Source organism: Macrobrachium rosenbergii, chromosome 56, assembly GCF_040412425.1.
Source record: "Macrobrachium rosenbergii isolate ZJJX-2024 chromosome 56, ASM4041242v1, whole genome shotgun sequence".
In the NCBI taxonomy this organism is placed as follows: domain Eukaryota; kingdom Metazoa; phylum Arthropoda; class Malacostraca; order Decapoda; family Palaemonidae; genus Macrobrachium; species Macrobrachium rosenbergii.
Window position 1 is genome coordinate 3,928,568 of NC_089796.1, and position 14,659 is coordinate 3,943,226.

Sequence of the window (14,659 nt, forward strand, 5' to 3'; positions counted from 1 at the left end):
GGACTTGAGTGCAATCTCCATAAAAAAAAGTTATTTTGATAATGATTTTGATCATAAAGCAAGATTATAGTGGATTTATTCTTTTTTGAGTATATATTTTCTCAGTTTGGTTACACCTTATTTACAATGGAAAGAATTTAACAAAGGTTTGGAACTAAAATTGTTTATCTCATTGTACTGTATTAGTTTTCATCAAAGTCTAAATAAAAATCAGATCTGATTAATGTCCTTAGAACCTCAGGCATAAACAACACTCACTCTCTCTCTCTCTCTCTCTCTCTCTCTCTCTCTCTCTCTCTCTCTCTCTCTCTCTCTCTCTCTCTCTCTCTCTCTCTCTCTGACTTGATTATGTTGCACAATATGACCATTAGACCCCTTTTCTTCCTGGAGTGATAATGGGCATATGCTATTAGGAACTTATTGCAGTCATTCTTATTTAGTCAAAGGAATACTATCAAAATAAGTGTGATTATTATTATTATTATTATTATTATTATTATTATTATTATTATTATTATTATTATTATTATTATTATTATTATTATTATTTCTAAGAATCTATGCATTTTTCATGCAGTCAGTTTGAGAATTAAAAATTTCAATCCTTGTTTACAAGTTGAAAAATTTTGTAACTGAGTTGAAGAATGGTAATTGACAGCCATTTGAAACTGCCTACTTTATTTGTATTCTTAGGTGGGGTAAATTATGTTGTAAATAAAAAAAAGAAAGTGCGATTAGCGTACAATGATAGGTATTCGTAGAAAGCGTTATCCCTTCATCCATAGAATAGCTTTCCCCAAGTCTCTAAAGATTGGGTTACATGTTCAGAAAAGAATTCATTGAAGAAGTTTTTGTAACATTTCTGATGGCTGTGATTCCCCTAGGGCTTAAGGTGTGTTCTTGGGTAAGACCACAGGGAAAACTATAGTAGATCTGATTTAGATTTTGTACTGGGGAAGTCACAGAAATCATCTAGGTTGTTTACCGGGGAAATTAATGGAAATAATTTAGGGTCTGTGCTGGGGATAATCATAGAAATTATCAAGGTTGTGTAGTGGGGATATTAATAAAAATAATATAGGTTATGCAACCTGGAAAATCATAGAAATAATTTAGGCTGTGTACTGGGTAAAATCACAGACTTTATCAGGGTTGTGTACTGGGGAAAATTAATGACATTGACTTTAACAAACCTAACGTTGAAAATCATAGATTGTCAAGGTCGTGTAATATGGAAAACTATAGACCTATCTTACCACCCCATACTGATGCTTTTGACAAGTACGGGGTATATGTGTGTTTATTTCTTTTTTGAGACAATAGTGTATTAAAGCTTTTTGGGGGGTAATTTAACAAAAACTTTATTTCAGTTTTTATCATAGGTTTTATTTTTTTCATGTGCTGCATGGTGCCTGTTTATTAAGAAATAATAAATGATAGAATTTACAGGCCGCATTCGGCAGAAACACATTCTTATTATCCTAGTGACCTCTTAACTTTTTGATATCCTAACATTTTACAAAAACTCTCTCCACTGCAGAAAGTTAGAAAATACACTTGACCCACCATGCAAAGAAGTGAAGAGGTCATTGTGGCTGTTAGAAATAGTACATAAATTTATAAGGTCAACAGACTGGACCCCAGTTTTTTTATAATTCTCACAAGGGACCTTTGAAATTTACTGTAGGATTTTGTTCTGTGTATGCAAGGCCCGTAGGGGGGTTAGCGCCGTCAGTGCACCTCACACGGTGTACTGTAGGCGTTACTTAAGGTTCTTTGTAGCGTCCCTTTGGCCCCTAGCTGCAACCCCTTTTATTCCTTTTACTGTACCTCTGTTCATAGTCTCTTTCTTCCATCTTACTTTCCACCCTCTAATAACAATTGATTCATAGTGCAACTGTGAGGTTTTCCTTCTATTCCACCTTCCAAACCTTTATACTGTAAATTTCCATTTCAGCGCAGAAGAACCTCATAGGTCCCAGTGCTTGGTCTTTGGGCGAAATTCTGTAGTCTACTGTATTTTGCTATGAATTCAAGAATATTTTTGGAACGAGTTTCTTCACTATAATGGATGCTATATACATAAGGGTTCATTGTAGAAGGTTTATTGAATTCTAAAAGTGCATTTCTAAGTTACATAGGCCATATAGCTCTACAAATAGACCACAAAGACAGTTGTACCACCGTGTACAGTATTACAGCAGTATTGTTCACGGATGCAATTTTGTAGTTGTAGTCTTTAAGCATTCTAAGCCATCACAGGTGCCACTATAACACAGTATTAAATAAAATGCTTTACAAAACAAGTAATTGAGTATTAATAGTATGCAGAAATTCACCGCTGAGTAGATAAAAATTTGCATAACATAACATCGTGGATACTTTTAGTGCAATTCATATGACCACTGGGACAATAATTTCTCCAGGTAAAGGTTGGATAAAACATGGAAAAAATTTTTTTAAATGAATGTCCACAACCCTTGTTCTTTGAGAACCTTCTCATGATGTTTTCTTCATTTCAACGTATGTTCCCACTTTATGAAGAAACTTTACATTTCAGGTTTTCTTTTGAAAAGATGTTCTTTGATTAATAGTTCTGTTTTAACCTACAGTTTTCCATTTCGGTTTCAAAGAAGTGTATACTCATTTTTTGTAATTTTGGTAGACATCAAGACGTAGGTTTATTTTAGTCTGTGTCTTTTTCAGTATGTAAATGTCATTGTAATTTAAAACAAAAAAGTTCATCAGAGCAGGTAATTAGTTATCCTAATAACTCTACACCCGTTGGCATTATACAACTCGTTTTTTTATTAAAGCTACTCAGCTCCAGAAGTATAGGGAATTTTATTATGTATATATATATATATATATATATATATATATATATATATATATATATATATATATATATATATATATATATATATATACAGGCAGTCCCCAGTCATTGGCAGCCTCAGTTACCAGCAATCTGGTTTACGGCGCTTGTCTAGCGACGACGATAACCAGATTTTTGTCGTTGATAACCAGTTATCTGCGCTGATAACCGGTTATCGTCGCTGATCACCTCTTATTGGTGGCGCTGATCACCGGTTATCGGCGCCGCTAACCAGGTATCAGTGTTATTGTTGCTGATTTTCGGTTAGCGGCGATTTTCGGTTGTCGTCACGCCGTCGGGAACGGAACCCCGCCGATAACCGGGGACTGCCTGTATATATACACACAGTAGTATTTGTATATACATTTTATTCTTTACACATGTTCGTGGGTTGTATTCTGCCAGGAAAACAAGAGCATGATTTGTTGCAGTTTGTAGATTGATTGAATTGCTCTCACCTTTTTGTATCATTAAAACTTTTAATGGACATAGATTTTGAGATATCGTGAATAGCTTAATGCTCCTTAAACATGTTTATTGCCTGTTTGATTATGATATACAGTCTTTGCATATTACAGTGAAAACATTTTATATATATATATATATTCCTTTATCTTTTTATTCCACTCTTTCCCCTCTCTGTGACCCAGAACTCAATTTGCGAGCCACCTTCACGAAGTCTTTAACAAGCTCAGCATTTTCTTTGTAACCCCTGCGTTCCGTTTTTCACGCCTTTTATTACTACGCTGCTTTTAACCTTCCTCTTCGAGACTGGTCTAACATGTTTAAAAAAAAGAAACAAAGAAGAAGACATTTTTGTTGTTTATTTTTCATCATCGGCTTTTAGCAGATCTGTTACAGACTCTCACAGTTATTTATCTCACAGCCTTTTGTTACCCTGCAGTTGTTTCATTGCTTACAACTACAACAACAACAACAACAGCATAAGATTTTTTGGAAATACAGTATCCTGTGCTATCAGTGTCCAACAGACATTGAAGATTAAATAAAAAAAAAATGGTAAATTTGAGGCTATTTGATCCTTGCTGCTGCAAGGTCATAATTTCACTTGAGTATTTGCTACAAAGACGAAAAAAACATTACGCATGAATTGCACTGAGTCTCTGTCTATGAGTGCATTATTAAAAGAAAAAACTTGTTGCATCACAACAAGCAGTCGGCCTCTGACCCCTTGTCTTGTCTGTTATAACCTGCAGGACGTTATCAATTACAACTGCCGATCATTGGTGGCGTCCGTACCCTTTTTTGCCAATGCCGACCCTGGCTTCGTCTCAGAGGTCGTCACAAAACTTAAATACGAGGTCTTCTTGCCAGGTTGGTGTCCCTTAGGAAGCAGCACGAACACTTTACTGTCGCCTGTCGTTGCCCAGTCTGGCCTGGTCCCGGAGGCATTTGACGCGCAATTACACAAATTCAACATTGTATTAAAAAATCTCATTTATTGGTCTGTTGCAGAAAAGCAAAGTCTTGATCTGAAGAAGAAAGTTATTTTCTGATTCAATTTGATAAACAGGTGGCAATGTTGGTCATAAGCAAATTTGTGGAATCAGCATCAAGCTGTTTTATAGGTGAGGTGTTGCTCCCAATTGCTTTATAGCCCCTAGTTAAAACAGATTGAGACGATGCACTTTCCTCAGCCATAGTCACTCTGCCCTGATGAATAATTCTCGAGTCAGTGCTATTCCGAAGACGAACAATGTTATGATGAAAATACACACTTCCGCAAACAATCCTGAAAGGGCCAGACTGAGCAACACAGCGCTTCTCAGCCACACGCAAGTTCTTTAGTTGTGCTGGCCGTCCCCTCCCTTCCCAATGCTACAATGGTCATTATGGCTTGGAGAAAGAGAAGCTGGACGGAGAGACAGAGATATAGAGCTTCGCGCCATCCATGCTTGTTGGTAGCCAGGAAAGGGAGAGGTGGTGCCACCTTGTCACACACCACGGTGAGCTTTCCCCACCTACAGCAAGCAAAAAACATATACTACTCTCAGTCTCTTCCGTGTGGTCGGGACCCCCATCACTTGCCTTCATTTTAGTCTAGTCTTTTTAGTTATAGAAATGATTAAATGTAGAAATCTAATCGGAAGTTTTCAATCGCCTCCCAGGACGTGATAAACTTCAACTGCAGGGCCTTAGTTGCTTCCGTGCCATTTTTTGCCAATGCTGATGCACGTTTTGTGACTGACGTGGTTACCAAGCTGAGATACGAGGTGTACCAACCAGGTAGAGTAGTGGCCGTGAGCCACACCGCGGGCAGCGAGTGTAGCAAGCATCACGTAGAGAAGTTGGCACTGGCATGGTCAACCAGGCTTGGAAGCACTATGTCTTTCCCTCTAAAAACATGTTTGGCTCAGTCATTTATAATAACAAACATACACATAATGCTTTCATGCTCTGAGTGCCCATGATGTGTACCGCAGTGAACCAACTGCAGTGACTACTGCTCGTGTGTATCTGACTGAGTGTAATATCCCCTTCTTGTGGCACTATGACCTGGAGGCAGATTGTATCGTCTGTGCTCAAGTGAGAGCCAGTATCCCAGGTGTCGTATCAATTGTAGAAATAGTTGTGGGACAGAATTACTATTGTTGTCACGAAATTAGTGCAGTTTTGTATCAACCTGTCAATTTTTCCCACGTTTCCATTAGTTGTATAGTACTGGTACTCTTCCGTAACTCTCCCTGTATAAAGCTTTAAAATTGGTATTTTGTACCTGTCAAGAGATCCTTACAAAAGTCAAAAGTGTCATGTACCATTGTTTCACCCCTAACATGCTACAAATGGCTCATTTCATGTGAGGGCTGGAGCAATGTTAGCAGTATTCGAATTAACAGTGCAGCATAACACATTAGATTATATAGATAACCTGATCAACATGGAGGAGAGAAACTGTCTTAGACTACACTTTGTGTATCCCTTTGCTTGCGGGAAATTCGTCATCAGCCTCTAACTGGGTGGTAGATCCTATGTCAGTAATGATTAGCATTGGCATTGGTCATTCCTCTGTTATTCGTATCCTTTTCAGTCCACTTTGTACTTCAAGACATGATTTGCTCTGTTTATTTTCATTTTTGTTTATTCCTAAAAAGAAAAAGATCTCCCCCTCTCCTGTGCCCATCTTTTTAGCATGAAGTATATTTAATGCATGTGTTGTCGTCCTACCTTTGATGCCTCACTAGTCTTAAACATTCTTTCGAGTCAAATTGCCATCTTCAATTTAAACCTATGCCAGGATTCAACTTTATCCCCGAGATAAGTTTAGCATGGACTATAAGCTTCAGTTTTAGTTCACTTTTACTTCACTCACAGTTATTCATTTTTCTCAATTCCCCTTTTTTATAACTCCTTTATTTATCTCTCATTCTTAACGTGAACAGAGGGGACAACCAGCTCACGTATGCTTATTCCAGAGACTAACAGCAGCATTCTTAACTATCCCTTTGAGCATGGCCATGAAGAATGACCAGAGACAGCAATGCAATGAGATTTTGTAGGGAAGGCTAGGTCGCGTGTTCTTAGGGATCTTCCCCGTGTCGTCTTCATGCTTCACGACTAACACGACTTCTCCGTTATCCAGGTGACATTATCATCAAGGAAGGTACCATTGGGAACAAGATGTTCTTCATTCAAGAAGGCATTGTTGATATTGTAATGTCCAATGGAGAAGTGGCGACGTCGCTGAGCGATGGCTCCTACTTCGGCGAGATCTGCCTCCTGACCAATGCCCGGCGGACGGCATCAGTGAGAGCGGAGACCTACTGCAACCTTTTCAGCTTGAGTGTCGAGCACTTCAACACTGTCTTGGACTCATATCCGCTCATGAGACGGACGATGGAGAGTGTGGCGGCAGAAAGGTATGTTGTGTGTTTGCTTTTTCACTGATTTAAGTGAAGGGGTGACCTTACCTATCACAGGATGTTATCTTTTTTTTTTTTTTTTATTAATATTGTGTAAATTTTGCAAACCTGGCAATGATGTTCTTATGGTTGTATAAGTGCTTTTGTTATTGCAGATTTTTGCTTTTGAAAAGTCAACTGAAATGATTGTGCTGTTGATTAAGGAGAGAAAGAGAGTGAGTGAGAGAAAAGATTCATGATGCATAAATACCTGTAATATTTGATACTTCACGGTGTATAGTATACACTACCTGACGTCTGTAGAGGTGAAATTATTTATGAGCCTCAACTTTTCACGTAACAAATCATTTCATCTTCTTAAACCAATTTTTTTCTCATTATTTCACAACTAACTATTTTGAACATGAAAGCTTAACCAGATCATTCTTAAAAATTTGTTACATTTAACATTAAGAGAGAGAGAGAGAGAGAGAGAGAGAGAGAGAGAGAGAGAGAGAGAGAGAGAGAGAGAGAGAGAGAGAGAGAGATGCAAGAAGTCAGAGGATGGACAGAGGATTTTGAAGCAGAGTTGTAAAAAAATTGTTTGTGAAAATGAATAAAACATGAAATGGCCAGTATCTGCACTGACTGGATTGTGAAGAGAAATCAAGAAAACTAGGAAAAGAGTTTGAAAGTGTGTGCAAGCAGTAATTTGGAGTAGAATTATTATAACAGATGATGGTAAGATGAGAGAATATATGAGTCACAGAATAGTTACAGCAGAGAAGGTAGCAGGTGTGTGCAAAATATTAGTGTCTTGTAGTGCCTTGAACTTTATGTTGGAGTATGTAGCCAGCTTAACCCTAGGGAAGTGAGGTTTGAATATGAATGGAGAAGACTGAGGCTAGTAAAATCAATTGTTTGTGCAGGATATGGGGCATAAGAAGTGGAAGAGTGATAAATGCGTAAAAACATGGAAGAGATTCAAAATTAAGCATAAGTGATAGGATGGACAAGTTTGATCTCCAGCAGTTAAGCCTTGTAGAAAGAAGTGGAGGAAGTTAGGCCAGTGAAAAAGATGTGTATTCTTGAAGTATTAGGAGGAGAGAGGAGAGGAAGGCCTAGAAAGTGCTGGTTAGATGATGTGAAAGAGGCATTGGAAAGGAAGAACCTCAATAATGCAACATTGGTTTCCAGAAAGCACAAGAGTCTGTAAAAGATAGAGGTGAACGGCACAGTGTACGTGTAGGCATACTTGATGCACTGATGACGAGCCTTTTGTGTTGGTTTATGAAGCTTTTAATGTGGAAGAGGGTTCATCCATAACCCAGCAGTCTATTTTTTTCTCTTGTCATGTGCTGTTGAGGGAAACTACTAAACAATGGAGAAATATATAGAAATATATATGTACATATATATATATATATATATATATATATATATATATATATATATATATATATATATATATATATATATATATATATATATATATATATATATATATATATATATATATATATATATATATATATATATATATATATATATATATATATATATATGTATGTTGCTATACATATCACATATGTATGTCTAATTTTATTTTTTTAACATGGAACATGACAAAGGGCCATTCTGCTAAAGTATGTATGTTGCTATTACAATTCACATCACAGAGGTTAGCATATATATATATATATATATATATATATATATATATATATATATATATATATATATATATATATATATATATATATATATATATACATACATATATATATTACAATTCTCATCACAGAGGTTAGCAAAATCCATGTCTAATTTTATTTTTTTAACGTGGAACATGACAAAGGGCCATTCTGCTAAAGTAGAGCGAGCATCCTCAGGGGCTGGTTAAGAAATGACATAAAATAATAAAACAACGCGCGAGCTAACATGCAGGAAAAAACAGAAACTTAATCACATAAATTGCCACAAGGATGTTTTAATCCTTTTTTGGATGTAGCTACACCTTTCTTGATTAATCTTTTTGGCTGCCAATCAATGGGACTTTTGATGAAGGCATCCCTTTGAAAGGGTAGACTATTCAAGTAATCGTAGCTAGCCTAAAGGATATTGATTCTGTGGAGATTTAATAGACTGGTTGTTCTTTCAGTAACTTTTTCTAGAATTGATATCATTGCTTTCGTAACCTTTCATGAGTTCCATAGTTTTGATTGTTGAAAATGGGACTGCCCTTTGTTATATTTTTTATTCATATTTTTCTGATCTTTTCTTTTTCCTTTTATGATTATTTTGAATACAACTGTCACTAATGCTCTCAGTTGTTATTCATATTAATTTCTCAATGCAGCACTGTGGTTTCCAGGATTTCACAATAAAGTGGCAGTGTTTAGGGACTGTTGGCAGTTTGTTGTGCAGATTTTGTCTTCCCTGGTCTGACAGTTATCCATTTTGACCATAAAGATATCATTTAGAATCAAAGTTGTTGGAACTACAGGCTTGTTTAATGTCATGTTAAGAATCAGCAGGCTGTAGATACTAAGAAGAGAAAAATTGCTTGCAGTCAACCCAGGTGATTAAGTAGCTAAATTATTCTACTGAAAAAGTTGTTTATTATTCCTGATTTACAAATATTTGATAAAGGATTTTGGCCCAGAGTAATCCGAGTTTCCCTCAGAAAAAATTAAAGCTGCTGTGTACATTTATAACAAGACTGACTAAAGAAATCCTTGAAAAGATTTGGAAACTGAAATGTAAGGATGTAGAGGTTAATGAATTATTGGTTGAATGTCAGGTTTGGTTAAGCAAATCAGGGTGGCTGTTTCAAAACAAACATAAACCCCAAACTCAGCTTAGTTTGATAAACAATATTATATTAATCAGCTCGTCAATAAAAAAAAAAGACTTCCCATCATGGAGGGGTTTAATGACCATTTGTGTTAGTGACAAAATATTTCGCCGAACGTCAGATTCATGGAGAGAAAGTGTGTCTTGGTAGCATGGATCTACGTTACTCAAATAATTATGTTAGTTAATAGAAAGAGTGCATTTATTTCTCTGCCAAAAGTTTGGACATGTCCTTTAATCAAACGAAGAAAAAGTTTTGAAAAGAGGAAAACTCATTTGATGGCAAGTCTGGGTAACAAAAGAATGGCTCTTGAGGATCCACATTAATGAGCATTGAGGAGGAAGCAGAAAGAGTGAAGAAAAGCAATAAAGGTATTGAATGTAAATGGAGAGAAGATTGAAGATAGTATCAGCAAGAAAACCTTGATTGTACGAAAGTTTGTTTTTTAATGCGTGAATGAATTCGAGTATATGCTGTATGTGAAATTTTTTACCCTAATGAAACTGAGGCACCTGTCAATAGAAACTACTGGATTAAGAATAATTGCCACACTTGACAGGCATGCCCTGAGATTCTGAATGTGTGAACCTTCCTCCTCAGATGCCAGCCCAGGAAAAGCTGAGAATAGAAAAGGAAACATATGTGTCATGTAAGAAAAAAGTATTGGGTAAAATACCATTTAATTTAAAATAACAGGTAGCAAAGGTGACCACTATATACCAGTACAGTATACAGCATCTCTTATGCAGTTCTCCCCTAATAATGGTATTGTTCGTAGGTAACAAGAACTGCAGTGAAAATAAAACTTACCGATTATAGTTTTGTACCAGACAACTGTTAAAATAGATTTTTAACGTTAGTGAGTTTTGACGTACATGAAAATAGATTTTTATCGTTAGTGAGTTTGGACGTACGTGAATAAGTTGATAAATAAACCGATTTAAACAGTGAATTCTTTCTATTGAGCAAATCAGAATTATGAAAAAGGTGAAAGAGAGCTGTGAAGCTTTGTTGCTGCAGTGTTATTAAGTCAGAGTGTGTGTGAGTTCATGTACTGTATACGTATTGGCATTACGTAAAACACCCCATACCAATTAAGGCATGGTTAATTTTGTATGGCACAGTCGCAAAATCCATTACCAAATTGTTGTTAATAATGCAGCCGCTTGGTTGATTTGAGAGTAAATGGCTGCCATTTAAATGCAGAATTATTTCATTTTCCATTGAAGTTAATTAAGTCACTGGAATATAAGAGCATTTTTTAACTAATTTGAATTATATTTTACAAAATATTGGGTTATTACTTTAAGATTACCTTTTCCAATAAATCTTTCATAACAGTTATTCATCTTGCAGTTTTTAATCACAATAAAGCCTATTGTTGTCATAAATGTCAGTAAAATATGTATTACGTATTCAGATTAACAAAGGTATAAAGTTGCAATGTGGGCATTTGTAGAAAAGACTGACCACAAGCCATTTAAATCTGTAGCTCACATATTTTTTATCTAAGTGAGGTGCAAATAGGGGTACTAGAAACCATCTTACGCACCATCAGTAAAGTATAGTATAAATGATAGTGATGTCAGATAATGGATTAATGCTGATTACTTTCTTGTGTTTTATGTTTTCTTTTTTATTTTATTTAAAAGCTTTTCCCATGAACGCAACAAAACTTGTGTACAGAATGCTTTGTAGCTTTGGTATGGTTTTATTATCCAGCACTAATTTGGTCCGTCAGTTTAGGTTCATTAATTTGTGGTCCAGTTTCAATAACTCATTCTTTTGTGTCATAACTTTTTTGGAATAGATTTGTCTAATTTCCTTTTGAATATGTCAGAGCTTCACATCTTCTTAGTCTTTTGGGCAACTTATTGACTTAGTATGGGTGATGTGTGCCAAAAATCTGTTTTCGATTAACTTTCCCTCATTTTGGCTATCTTGATTCATGATGATATACTACAGTATTCACATTTCTAGGTACAGTACTCAGATGTTTCTGTACTGTTGTAATCTAAGTCAAAGTTACATCCATTTCTTGTGGTAAAGAAACGTGGCCTTGAACTTTTTAAATACCCAATATATAGATGGTCAAGAGCATGGCGTAGTAAGTAAGAGTAGTTGGCATCCTTCCATAAGAACTCATGCCTTTGCAGGTTAGACAGCATGGGTGACTGGAGAATAGTATTATACAAAAGGGAAACTCCTCATAACTGGATTATGCCACCATCTGCTGAGGTTTATCCCTTGAGCCTTTTGCTGTCTCGAGTTTGTCACAAAGAAAAATCGTTAGAGTAAAATTAAAGTAAACTTTTTAGAACATAATCATAGTCCACAAGAAAAATGCAAGAAAATGTCAAAGCCACTTTCACCATATAATTTCATTCAGGATTTTTCTAAATGGACCACACTATGGAATTGTATATATGTACCATACACATTACCATTTACTCCTCTGAGCAGAATTTTCATGTTTCTGTTTTGGTACTAAGACTTTTTTTTCAGCCTTTGGAACATTTATTTTCTACTTTTGTTAGTTGATCTTGTGAGCAGCATGTTTCTTACCACTTTTTCTCATGGGGTTGTCTTTCTTATATAAAAAAAGCTTCTTAACTTGAGTAGCATAGAGTGCTGGATTCTTCTTAACAGCTTTCAAGCTAAAGTATTTGGTTTTGTGTTGATATGTGAGACCCCCATTGCCACAGGATGATTCCCACCTTTTTGAAAGATAGTTTTGAAAGATAGCAGTCTGACCTTAGAGACATTTTAGCAGTCTGACCTTTGAAATAACCTGACTTTTTAACCAAGCAAAGAAAAAGAGACAATTAACACAGTGCTCCTGTCCAACCAAGGCCCAAAGAAAAAGAAAGAAACATAGGTAGGGCTTGGCCATGAAGGAAGCAGCAAACTTGCCTCTTAAAGCAATGAAAAACCAAAATGATTTTGTTTACTCATACTATTCAGTCTCATCAACCCTTCATCCTTGTCTAGAAGAACCAGTTTCCAGTTTTCAATCATCCAGTGTTTTTGTTCTTAACATGAACTGTTGTTTTTGTCTTATTGAGAGCTGTACAGTAATTTAATGATGCTTTTCATTAAAGAGATTCATCCATTCCTTCCTAGAAAATCTATCTCTTCTTTCAGTGACACAGCATCAATACAGTATACCATTCAACTCTCTCTCTCTCTCTCTCTCTCTCTCTCTCTCTCTCTCTCTCTCTCTCTCTCTCTCTCTCTCTCTCTCTCTCTCTCTCTCTCTGAACAACACAAAAAGAGTACTCTAAGCAGCATTTCTCATTTGGGGTTCTTTGGGACACTAGGGGCCATTGAGGTTCCCAGAGGTTCATTGAGAGGTCTGGATAAAAAGGTTAATCATATGCAAATGCACTGTTCATCAGGAAACATCTTTTCAATTTGAGATTAGTGTGTTTGTGTTTATGTAAAGTTCAACCCCAAAGGAAGTATTTACCCTACATACCAAGAACGAAGTACAAGTTTCACATTAAATCAAGAGGCTTGAAAAATTCAACATCACTATGACCCATGTGTTTGCTAAGATGATGTATTGCCTTCATTAAAGTTTTTTAGTACTGTACAGGTTATAACATGTCTTAGTTCTTTTTGTGTGTTTTAATATACTAATGCAGGTTGTTTCTTTTTAGTTTTTACAGGTTTGGTTGAATTTTGTTTTTTGTTTATGAACTTGAGAAAACTATGATTATTTTTGCTTTAATCTGTTTTCAGAAAATTATGCTTGCTATATAAAATTTGAGTTTATGAAAGAGGAACAAAGAGAAAAATGGTTGAGAAACATTGTTCTGCAATATACTGCATTGCAGAACACATTCATTCATTCAAGAAAGGAGGTAGAAGTTTTGACAGAAATGATGTTTGGAATGTTGAGGTGATGCAATATGATTATATTTTGTGGTTTCATTTAATTTCTTACCAGTGCATAATAATGAACAATGCTTTCTTAGGAAAACTATTTAATAGTATTATCTTCTATCTACTACTCCCACTACTAGAACTAACTGCATCGAGCTTCTGTGCTCAAGGTGAGCGCGAAACTAGTGCCCGTCTGATGCACACCAATTTCCTGTGCACCTCCACCTCTCTTCACCAACACCACACAGAGAGCCTTCTCTGACCCTCTGCCCCCAGAGACTACTTCAGTCCTTGACACTTTTCCCCAGATCATATATTTGCATTGGCATACATCACAATTCACATCTATTGTACTATTTATTAGTTCATTTATTAGTTCATTTCACCTTATATGTTGACTGATATCAGGATGGGACAGAATTAAAAGTCACTCTTCCAGCACAAGGTATAATGGCCAGGTCTTTATTTAACTCGTAACGAAGGTTCACAAAATGCGAGTGGAGAAAGGGTCAGCATCTTATGTACTTTTTTGTTAAAAAGGGATTCAGAGAAATGCAAAAAAATTTTTTTACCCCTTTTGCAAATTATGTATTTTATTTTACAAGTGCACTTGATAACATTTTTATGCAGTATTTATTTGTTCAGAATGATGGGTATATTTCAGAAAGAATTTTGAAGAAGTAAGAATAAATTCCATTGTTTGTTTTTTAGTCTATTGTTCAGTTATTTTATAAAAATGCAGTTTTAAGAGAGGTTGGGTAATTTAAATAAAAACCCTTGTTTTGACAAAATTTGCATTGCTTTGATCGACTATAACTCCAAATTTCTAAGTTCTAGACCTAGGCATCTTGTTTTCTAATTTTGGATAGTGAGAGTGATGCTTCATTAAAAAATTTGTGCAGTAAAGTTTGTAATAATTTGTAATTATTTGTACCAAAATTCATGTTAGTCAACCTTCATGTGAAAATAGCGGATAACAGTGCAGAGTTTCTGTTCAAGTGCTGTAATATAGTACAGTAGCTGACTTTACTTCTGCAAGGAAAATTGGAATATTAGTGACTTAGTTTAGCTGTAACATTCACAGTTGCATAAATACTCTGCATTCTTCAGCTTAAATTTTTTACAAACACTGGTTTCGTAGAGCTGAACAGACACATTTGTTTACTTAGGTATACA

General features: G+C 35.7%; 1 protein-coding gene across 11 annotated transcripts in view; it reads left to right on the top strand.

The window, feature by feature from the left end:
* The window catches only part of Ih (hyperpolarization activated cyclic nucleotide gated potassium channel Ih), a 557,258-nt gene that overhangs the window by 516,759 nt on the left and 25,840 nt on the right, over window positions 1-14,659 (top strand). For 8 of the 11 annotated variants that reach the window (XM_067100609.1, XM_067100602.1, XM_067100603.1 and 5 more), the window contains 2 exons: window positions 4,096-4,213; window positions 6,480-6,756. In XM_067100609.1, the coding sequence (XP_066956710.1) occupies window positions 4,096-4,213; window positions 6,480-6,756 (395 nt within the window). Of the gene's footprint in view, window positions 1-4,095; window positions 4,214-5,007; window positions 5,126-6,479; window positions 6,757-14,659 lie in introns of all 11 variants that reach the window. The other 3 variants (XM_067100604.1, XM_067100601.1, XM_067100608.1) reach the window with 1 other exon arrangement.